The 10,407-nt window shown below is 53.8% G+C and overlaps 1 protein-coding gene across 1 annotated transcript; it reads right to left on the minus strand.

Moving 5' to 3' along the window:
- Window positions 1-1,418: 1,418 nt before the first annotated feature.
- LOC140685961 (NUT family member 2G-like) lies at window positions 1,419-6,435 on the minus strand. The gene is made up of 6 exons (XM_072938355.1): window positions 6,052-6,435; window positions 4,994-5,122; window positions 3,802-3,974; window positions 3,083-3,351; window positions 2,665-2,781; window positions 1,419-2,219 (listed from the first exon to the last, which is right to left on the minus strand). The coding sequence occupies exons 1-6, from the start codon at window positions 6,321-6,323 to the stop codon at window positions 1,419-1,421; spliced, it is 1,761 nt and encodes a 586-aa protein (XP_072794456.1). The 5' UTR covers window positions 6,324-6,435.
- Between the last annotated feature and the right edge of the window lie 3,972 nt (window positions 6,436-10,407).

Here is a 10,407-nt window from a genome sequence, read left to right on the forward strand (position 1 = left end):
AAGTTACTGATACAAAAATTCTTTAACAAACGTTTACATGATTTTTCATTATCTGTGTCTTTAATTTTTTCTTGATAATTTTTATTTTTCTAGGAATTTATTTTACTTGTTTTTACATTTATCGGACTGCTGTATTTTTTACTACATCTAATTTGATTTTCACGTATTGAAACAGATGTAAAAGATACCTGTTTAAAAAAGAAATCAATAATGTGATTATTGTGCAAATTGTAGACTAGAACATTGTGTGAACCTTAGAAATGTCATCAAATCCCCTTGTAGAGGTGACCGCGATCCTCAGTTTTGTGATAATTGCTCTTCTCTGTGTCTCTCTTTTTTGTTTTACTTCAAAAATTTAAAGAAAGTTTTATTATTTTTTAACTTTTGACTTTAAGTGAAGTATAATATGTATGCAGAATAGTACAGATACCAAGCTTACAGCCTGATAACTTTTCACAAACTAAACACACCATGCAACTAACCAGTGCCCAGATCAGCAAAGTCCAGCGTGTTACAAACCCTCAGCTGGACATGATGCCCCCGCACAGAAATCCCACAAGTCCCACAGTGGCGTCCGTTGTCATTCCCCTTTTACACACCTTTAACAGGCGCCCATGAACTTACTCTCAGCCCATTCCCCATGTGTCCTTGGGATTAATAGGGAGCTGCCTCCCCCACTTCACCCACTGCAGGAATCCCAGGAGACTAGAGGAGGCTCCCTGTACGACAGGGCAGAGAGGCAGGAAGTCCTGTCCCTCAGGCCAAGGCTCTTCCTCTCTGGTCTGGCTGCTTCAGGAAAGCAGAGAGAAGCTCCCCAAAGACCAGGGCTGTCTCGAGGCTCCATTCTAGAGAACTGCTTAGTGTCCAGAGGTCTGAAAGGCACGAAGACAGCTCTCCATCCCTAGTTTGTTCCAGGATGCAGATGATGATGGGATGTCCCACAGGCCTGTGGCCAAGCAGACTTGAGTGAAAAGGATGATGTGGGGGTTCCTGGGGACAGTGAGAGCTGGGGGCTCCCAGAGCATCTGAGGACCCCGTGTCAATGCGGAGGAAGATCTAGTCGGCCCCCTGTGGATCCATAGCTCCTGGGACCTCCTCATCCTCCCTCTCAGGAGCCCTCTCTGTAGAGCAGTGCAGATGTGAATAAGACTACACTGGCATTAGAACATTTCCAAACAAAACTTATTTTTATTCCCATTTTACATGTATCACCGCAAGGTGCTACTCCCCCCAACAGCTGACCAGATCCACATCCCCAGCCCTCTAACTCCCACCACCCCACCCCACCCCATCCCACCCTGGCCCTGATGGTCCCGCCCTCCCTCCCTGCCCCGCACATCAGCCAGGATCAGCACTGGATGAGGAAGAGCCCCTAAACTCCCCTGAGGGCCGCCTGGGGGGCTGGCACTGGAGGCTTATTATTTGTTGCAGTGCCTCTTCCTCCTCCTTCTCACACTCCCTGCGACAAATGGGTCACACCTCCTCTTTTTTGGTTGTGAGGGGCGCACCAGCCCCGGAGACAAGGCTGGCCTCCCAGAGGTGCCGAGGTCAGGCTTGGGCTGGGGCAGCTTGTCATCAGACCCCTGGCCTGCACACAGATCCCGCTTCCTGGACTTGGCAGCTGGTGCAGGAGCTGGGCTAAGGCTGATTCTATGAGGGGAGGGGGCTAGGGGGGCCCCCCGAACTCCAGGGCAGAGAAATCTCAAGGGCCCTGGGGCAGAGCTGTGGGACTTCCCTCCCCAGGGCATCAGGCAGTACTGAGTGGCCAAGATGAAGTCCAGGCTGGGGACCTCCTTCTTGTCTTCACTGGACTCATCCTCTGGCCCTGGCCCTGCGTCCTCCCTAAGAGGAGAGGCCTCTCTGAGATTTGAGGTCTCCATGGGTCCCAGGCTCGGTGGAGTGTGCCTTTGACCCTGGGGAGGAGAGAGGGGCTGTCCAGCCTGAGATAGAGGGAAACCCTCATGTCCTGGAGAGAGAATCCTGTGTTTTGATGTGTTCAGGCCACTCTCTGTTCCATTGCACCTTGAAAGTTCCTCAGACTCAATCTCTGGTGGGCTGTCTTCCTCGCTGACCCCTAGCTGGGGGCCTTCATCATGCCTCTGGGCATCTTGTGTAACATCAGACTGACGAGGACTTGAGTCCAGTTGGGGTGCACGGTGAGTGGTGGGTGCCTGCGCACCCAACTCCTCCTTCAGGGCCAGGAGTCGTTTCTGCACCAGCTGATAGGAGGGAGGTGGTCGGTGACTGGCCCCGCACACACGGCTGAGGGGAGCAGGAGGGCTGGGCCGTGGGATGATGGCAGTGAGGGGCTGTAGGGGGGACTGTCTCCAGGACTCCAGTCAAAGAACGCACACTAGCGCTCCTGCTGTCCTCCTGGGCCTGTTCTCAGCTGTGTGTCCTTCCTTTCTCTCCGGGCCCCCATCCTCTCCTTACTATGGTCCTGCATTGCCCCAGTCCCTAGCGGGCCCTCCACAATGCCAGGCCTTCCTGGTAGGGGAAGGTTGAGTAGAGCGCTGTGGGCCTCCTGTTCTGGGGTCCCATCCCCTCCCTGGCTGACCTGGGTCCTGCCTCCCTTGGTTCCCCCAGTGTCCTTTGCCTCCCCTCTTGTATCTGGAATCCCTCCCTCCCTTGTCTCCCTGAGTGTCCCTCCCTCCTCTGGCTCACCTCTTCAAGAGAGAGTCCTTCCTCCTCTTCTAACTCCTCAGCCAGTGCCAAGGGATCCAGCTGTGGTTCTGGGGAAAGCAAAGCTGCCAGGAACTTAGGGTGAATGATGGCCTCCACCTAAGATGGAAGGACAAGGCTGTGAGCACCCTTGGGCAGGAGTAACCTGTGAGCCACGAATACCTGGAGAAATAGTGAACAGGAGAGACCCACCCCGTTCTCCTCCACAAGGTGGCATGTTTTAAACCACCGTGGCAGTCAGCTACACACAGAGACACTCACACACACACAGACACACACACAGACCCAGAGCTCAGGGACAGAGCTTAAGTCCCAAAGGCCTGGGCAGAACCCCAGTCCTGGGTGCAGAGAGTGCCAGGCCCTGGAATCTTGCAGCCCCGAGGCTGCAGGCCCAGCCCACCTTCGTGACGAAGTCTTCCTGGGAACACAGCTGGTCCATGTAGCTGAGGAGACCCGGGTCCGGGTAGGTCCCGTCTTCTGGACATTCTGCATATGTCTCCCCAGTGGCCAAGTGGACAGGCGCCCGCAGCTCCTCCAAGATGTCCTCGTATTCTTTGACAGCCTCAAGGGGAATCCCCTTGGGTGCCTGGGTCTCCCGGGGCCGCTGGGATGTGTATGGCTGAGGGCGGGCGGGTTTGGCCCTGGGGCCGGCCTTCCTGGGCACACAGGCTAAGGCAGAGCAGGAGGAGGGAAGAAGGGTGAGGGGCTCCCGCTTCCAGCTCCTGAGCACGGGGGGCACGTGTTGGGTAGCGCAGTGTTTGGGGGACATTGGCGTCGATGTGGGTGGGATCAGGACCACCGGCATTGTCACCCACAGTGACGGGGAGTGAGGAGGGAGAGGTAAGTGGGAGCAGCTAAGAGAATCACATGTGAGTAAGTGTGCAGCCTCCAATTTTTTCCAAGGTCTCCCCATCCTTTACACTTCTGAGGAAGACTTTCTGGCTGGCCCTCAAACAGGGAGGTGGGAGAGGAGTTCAACAGCAGACCAGGTCAATACCCCATAGTGACAAAGGGCAGCCGAGACCCCCTCTGGGTGGCTGTTCAGGTGGAAAGACCAGTGCCCCCCTTGAGGGAAGAGGGCTGATGTGGGGACAGTGGCCATCCCTAGGTCCCTGTTACCTTTGCGTTGAGCTCCAGTGGGCACGTGGGTACCTAGCTGCGGGCCCACTTTTGGGGCTGGGGGCCCCTGAGGTTCCGGCTTTGGTGGGGCTGGAGGAGGCAGGCCCTGCGCCCCATTCATGGACTGCAATTGCTGAAGTTGCGTCTCCTCCTCTGCCTCAAATTCCTTGAACCTGAGGGGTTAGTGTGGCCCAGGCCATGCTGAGAAAAAGTCCTGGGCTCTGGAGCCCACCCAGGGTGCAGAGGTAGAGGGATCACGAGAGGCTCTGCTGGGGGCGGTCAAGGCCCTGTGAGGTGGTGTCCCCAGCGGGGAGCTGCTCTTGGGGCAAACACCAGATCTGGGGACACCCCTGCCTCCCCAGCACTGCAGGGCGTTCAGCAGCGTAGACCCAGGTTGCTGAATTGAACCAGGCCTGCGTGGAAGGCCCAAAGGGGACCATCCACTTGCCCCTGCCCATGTCCAGAAACACAGGAAGGGCTGACAGCCAGAGGCCAGATCAAGCACGTGTTCCCCACGGGGGTCCTTGTCCAGATCCAGGATCCTGGGCTGAGGCTGAGAGTCCTGGAACACAAGCCTGGAGACAGGGCCCTGGACAGGTTGTAGGATGTGGACCCTAAGGTCAGTGGCGAGGCTTTCCTTTCCTCTGAGAAATGCTGGTTTGTTTTTGGTTTTTCAAATAAAGGGTTTACCCAAAGAAGTCTCATGAAGAGCCAGAGACCCTTGGGGTAAAAGACACTCTGGCTTCTGCAGCCTCTCCAGGAGGGAACCAGGTTACCAAGTCAGGCCACACTTCAGGAGGAGAGAGGGTCCGAAATGCCACGTGAGTGGCCGCCAGGCCCCCAGCATTAAGGAGACAGCAGGCTGGCAGGTGGAACACGCTTCCCTGCACAGCCACAAGGGCTGGAGTTTGACCCCACTGGGCTCACAGTTTCCCCACTCCACCCCAAGTGAGCCCTTCATCAAGGCAAAGAAGGCCGCTTCAGGGCAGGGCGGAGCCCTGGGCAGAGGACGAATAGACCCAAGCTGTCAAGGTGCAGGAGAGGCTTCTGGAGTGTAGTCTGGTCTCTGGGCTGCGGGGATCCTGTGCTCGGGGAGCTGCCTCCTCCCTCCTCCTCTCTGACCACTGCCAGATCCTGCCCTAGGGTGTCACTGTCACCCGCCGCAGCCCTTGGGCCCAGGACGTGGACTCACTTTGCCGCCATCGCGTAATACGTCATTCGGTCAGAGTCGCTTGTGCGCTCCCATTCCTGCTCGGCCCGCCGCAGTCCCTCCTTCAGCGTCATGGTGGGCTTGAGTCGGGCCAGGGATCGGAGCACTGGGCTGTGAACCGTCAGGGTCAGCCTCAGTGAACAGCCCAGTCCCCACCAGCCTGACCCCCCACCCCTGGCATCATGGACCACACGTCCCCCATCACAGCATGTCTGAGCATCAGCAGGGGCAGAGGCAGGTGTCTGGGAGACAAAGACAGGCCTTCCTGGCTACTGTTGTCGCCCCCTCCCACTCACTGCAGGGAGACCATCCACTCCCACACCATAGCTGGGACACTGTGCCTCGGAGAGCTCTTTTCCTCTTCACGACTGACTTTTCATAATACAGATCCCTGTCATCACTGAGGCCTGGCCTGTGCCAGGGAACCTGATGTCTCTTGACAGATGAGCCCAAGGGGGCTCCTGCCCAGTCCTCTGAATCACCTGTAATTGTCCCCGTGTCAGGCTCACAGCTCTAGTAGGATACAGTCCCTGCCCTCAGGAGAGCTCTGCCATCTATCTACCTTTTTCAGCTAGAATTCTCCAGAACAGTGAGGACCAGGCACGCACACAGCTCTCCCCTGGGCCCTGTAGGTCCTCCCCCTCCTCTGCAGTGGCATCCCCTGGCCATCCCACACTCAAGTCCTGTGTTGAGAGGAGACAGCAGCACAGGAGAGGGTGGCACCCCATCTGTGGCTCCTCTCCTTCCCCCAGCACCCTCTCTGACTGCAAGTCTTCAGTAAATATTCCCAAGATAATAATGGAAGGAAAGTCAGCTGGACTCATCAAGGGTGTTGGGCTCAGTTGAGAGAAGGCACTGAAAGGATGTCGTGGACTGGAAGTGTGAATGTATGATGTACAGTGCCATGTCATAGCATGGGCATCACCCTCAGACCTTCCTTCTAGGATCCCTAGAAACCTAACCTGCACGTGCACCCCAAGGTCCTCCACTTGAAACTCCAGATGAGCACATGTGCCCCCCCACCCCGAGAACTCACTCACATGAGGAAGCAGGAAAGAGCTTCTGCATCAGGGCTCTGGGGAAGGTGCGTCCGGGCCAGGCTCTTGAAGCGCTGCCAACGTCGGTAGTTCTTGTAGACACTCTCGCGGTTACAGGAGTCATCCTGCGGGGGCTGAGACTGGCAGGTGGCCAGACTCCCCTCCCTGGAAGCGCCAGGTGGCCGTGGCCCAGCGTTGATGGGGGGAATGCTGGGGGCCCGCTGGGCAGCTGGTGGTGGAGCTTGAGGGGGAAGGCTGGGGGCCCAGCCTCCCATGCCAGCCTGCGTTACCCCAACAGCTGGGGTCGCCAGCGAGGGTGCTAAGGATAGGGGAGCAGGGCAAGTAGCACTCCCGCTGAGGGCCCCTGGAGCACCCCAGGTGACAGTTCCTGGTGTAAGAACGAAGCTCTGCATATGGAGGGGCTCTGCTGGCCTCGCTTCTGACCTTAGTTGGACAGTGATGTTGCAAGGCCCAGTGGCCATGGGGACTTGGCCACCAGCAGCCACCAAAGGTGTCGTGGGGAAAGCTGGCAGCAGCAGGGTGGTGCCAGGAGGGAACGATGGGGTCAATGAGGGTGGCAGGTGTTGCTCCCAGGGTGGCAAGTGTTCGGGGCCGAGAGCGGGTGGTGGAAAGGGAAGTGCCGAGAATGGAGTCAGGGAGGCACCAGTGCTCATAAGCACGTCCGTTCCCAGCAGTGGAGATGCTGTTGAGACAAAGGAAAGGGGTGAGTGGAGGAGGAGAATGGGCAACCAGGACTGGGGCTTTCCGGGGAATCATAGAGTGTCAGTGTCAACAGGTGAAGGACATTTGGACAGGGGCGACTGTGCCGTGTGCAGATGTCTTGGACTAGTTTTCATGCTCTGACCTCTAGCTGGGAATTACTCCAGTAGGGAGCTTGCTCCCATTCACCCAGGCCCCTGACCCCTGCGTGCCGAGAAGAAACAGCCTGGGCAAGCACTGTCTCGCAGGGCCTCCGTAAGGAACCCCCTTGCACCTGACTCTCACGGGCTGTCCCCCAAGTCCTGGAAGTGGGTGGACGCCTGCTCCTTTGGAGACTCACTAGCAGGTAGAGACCTTCTGCAAGGGAAGTTGAGGGCAGCCAAATGGCCTTTGTGAACCAGGCAGTGTCTAAAATATTAAGGCCCCACCTCCTCCTTACTCCTCCTTTCCCTGATGCTCAGTATAAATCCTCTTTCTTTCGTGGCCTGACACAACAAAACAAAAATGCTGGAAACATCTCTCTCCACAGAACCCTGATACAAATCCATAATACACTGGCCCAGCGTGCACGTGACCTCAGGGCCACCTGCAGCAGACACTTAACACGGGCAGGGTTTTGCCACCCCATCCCCAGCGCCCAAAGTCACTGCCATCACTCAGGAGTTCTGCTCCTGGAACAAGGGTCTGAGAAGCAGCCACATGTGTGGTTTCCATCCTCTCACAGCCAGCGATGGCCGCAGAGGAGTACAGAAGGCAGGGAATGGTCATGTTACATTGGTCATGGGCCTATGTAGTGTCTGTGGTCCATCCTCTTCCAGTTCCCAGTCATTCAAATTGAAGGCAGACTAGGAAAGAGGTGTGAGCCGGGTCCCATCACTGATAATGTTGTCTGGAACACATCCCCGTTCAGGAGCATAAGGCACTCACCCCGTGCACCTAACTAATGAGAACGTGTGCCACAGGGCGTGTGGTAACAACACAGAAGATTGTCCTCCTGCTTCTGGGCTCCACTCCTTCCCCCCTTTAAAAAGGAACCAGTCTTCATGGACGTTCCAGCAGAACCACCCGCACCCCACGTCTCTTCCCTGCCCATGAGACGCTGGCGTGAAACATGAACAGACTCCTCGTGTCACAGGCAGGCCTGACGGTCCTGCCTGAGATGCTGGCCAAGTATCACAAGTGTCTGCAGAACTGCGTTTCCACAAAAGGAAGAACAATTCAGAACCACTGGGGACCTCAAGCCCTGTCTTGGTTGAAGCTGAGAGGTTGCCCATCCCCTGCTGAATCCAAGGCAACAGTTACCTGAACTGAGGAGCAAGCTCTGGGCTGGAAGGAGGGGAGCAGTTCTGGGCTGTGGCAGTTAGAGTACCTTCCTGACTAGCTCTTGGAGAAGGCAGTTCTTGGCAGATGTGGCCACAGACCACCCCGCCCCACCCCTCGGTGAATAGTTTTCTGGCTGAGCCCTTCTCTCCCCGTGCCCTGTTAGATACAGGATGCCCCGGTTCAGATCCCTTAGAAGGAAATGGTGGGGCAAGCTTCAGGTGCCTGAGGAACAAGGTACAGGGCGAGGGTCTCCCCGGGGCCCTCCTTGTGCCACCAGCTCAGACCTCCTAACCCTACACACAGGTTTCAAAGTGGCTTGTCTCCCTTCTACAAAGCACCACCCTGCCTGCTGCTGTCCTTTCTCCACACCCAGGGCAATTCCCCTGAGTCTCCTTGATCCTCCTTCAATGAGCCCTCCTCCCCTTGCGATCTCTGGTTTCCACCATGTCCCCAGGCTCCCCAGGGGAGATGTCCTTGAGTGTCCAGGGCTCCCTCCTTCTTCCACTTTAGTCCACCTGTGTGCCCACAATGAAGGATCACGTGACCCCAAGGATTTGAGGGATGGCAGAGTGTTTGAGACCTATCCCCAGCATTAAGGCTTACCTCTTTGTAAAGCCATTCCCAAATGTAAAGCCACTTGTAAAGCGTGGGCACAGACCAGCGCTGCCTGGTAGCCTCAATGAGAGAAATCCAGACAAAGACCCAGAGAGTGAGTTAACTGCTCCAGCAGATGCTCGGAATTCAAGCAAAGGCAGGTAAAGTTTGAATTTAAACAGCAGAATGTGAGGCTCAGAACATTCTGTAGTGGGGGAGGGGCAGAGGGCAGGTGGTCCTGGGTGTGTGTGGGGAGACATTCCATGCAGGGCTCTGGCAGGAAGGCAAGAACCAGAACTTCCTTCCACAGGGCAGAGTGGCAGCACACCTGGTGTGTGGCTGTGTAGGCAATTTATTTGATTTTATTCATTTTGTTTAATTGAAGTACAGTGAGGTTACAATGTTTTGTAATTTTCTGGTGTACAGCACAATGCTTCAGTCATACATGAATATATGTATATTCGTATTTGTATTCCTTTTCACCGTAATATTTGTAATATTTGTATTCTTTTTCACCGTAACCTGCGACAAGATACCAAATACAGTTCCCTGTGCTATACAGTGTAACCTTGTGTATCTATTTTATATATACCACTCAGTATTTTCAAATCTTAGACTCACAAGCTATCCCTTCCCACTGCCTTCTCCCCTGGTAACCATAAGTTTATTTAGTATTTTTGTGAGTCTATTTGGTTTGTAAATAAGTTCATTTTTCCTTTTTTTTTTTTTTGATTCCACATATAAGTGATATTGTACGGTATTTTTGTTTCTCTTTCTGGGTTACTTTACTTAGAATGACATTCTCCAGGGCCATCCTTGTTGCTGCAAATGGCATTATTTTATTTCTTATGGCTGAGTAGTATTCCAGTTTGTAAATATACCACAACTTCTTTATGCAGTCATCTGTCGATGGACATTTAGGTTGTTTCCGTATTTTGGCTCTTGTGAGTAGTGCTGCTGTGAACATTGGGGTTGCAGGTATGTTCTCGAATTAGAGTTCCCTCTGGATATATGCCCAGGAGTGGGGTTGCTGGACCATATGGTAAATCTTTATTTAGTCTTTTGAGGAATCTCCATACTGTTTTTGGTAATGGCTGCAGCAAGCTACATTCCCCACAACAGGGTAGGAGAGTTCCCTTCTCTCCACAGCCTCTCCAGCATTTATAGTTTCTGGAATTCTGAATGACAACCGTTATGACTGGTGTCAGGGGATACCTCAGTGTAGTTTTGATTTGCGTTTCTCTGGTAATTAGTGACATTGAGCATTTCTTCATGTGACTGTTGGCCATTTCTATTTTTTCATTGGAGAGTTGCTTGTTCAGTTCTGCCCATTTTTGGATTGGGTTGTTTTGTTTTTTTCTTATTAAGTTGTAGGAGGTGTTTATATATTCTAGAAATTAATCCCTTGTTAGTCTCATCTTTTTCAAGTATTTTCTTCCATTATCTAAGTTGTCATATTGTTTTGCTTATGGTTTCCTTTGCTGTGCAAAAGCTTGTAAGTTTAATTAGGTCCCTTTTGTTTATCTTTGCTTTTATTTCTGTTGCTTGGGTTGAGTCCCCTAGGAGGACATTGCTGAGATGTATGTCCGATACTATTTTGCTCAAGAGGTTTACAGTGTCTTGTTTTATGTTTAAGGCTTTTGGCAATTTATAAATTGCTTTTTAGACTCATAGCATGAAGGTTTTACTTGATGTTCCCTTTGTTTCACTTCTTTGTCCGTC

The sequence above is a fragment of the Vicugna pacos genome, chromosome 15 (genome assembly GCF_048564905.1).
Source record: "Vicugna pacos chromosome 15, VicPac4, whole genome shotgun sequence".
Lineage (NCBI taxonomy): Eukaryota > Metazoa > Chordata > Mammalia > Artiodactyla > Camelidae > Vicugna > Vicugna pacos.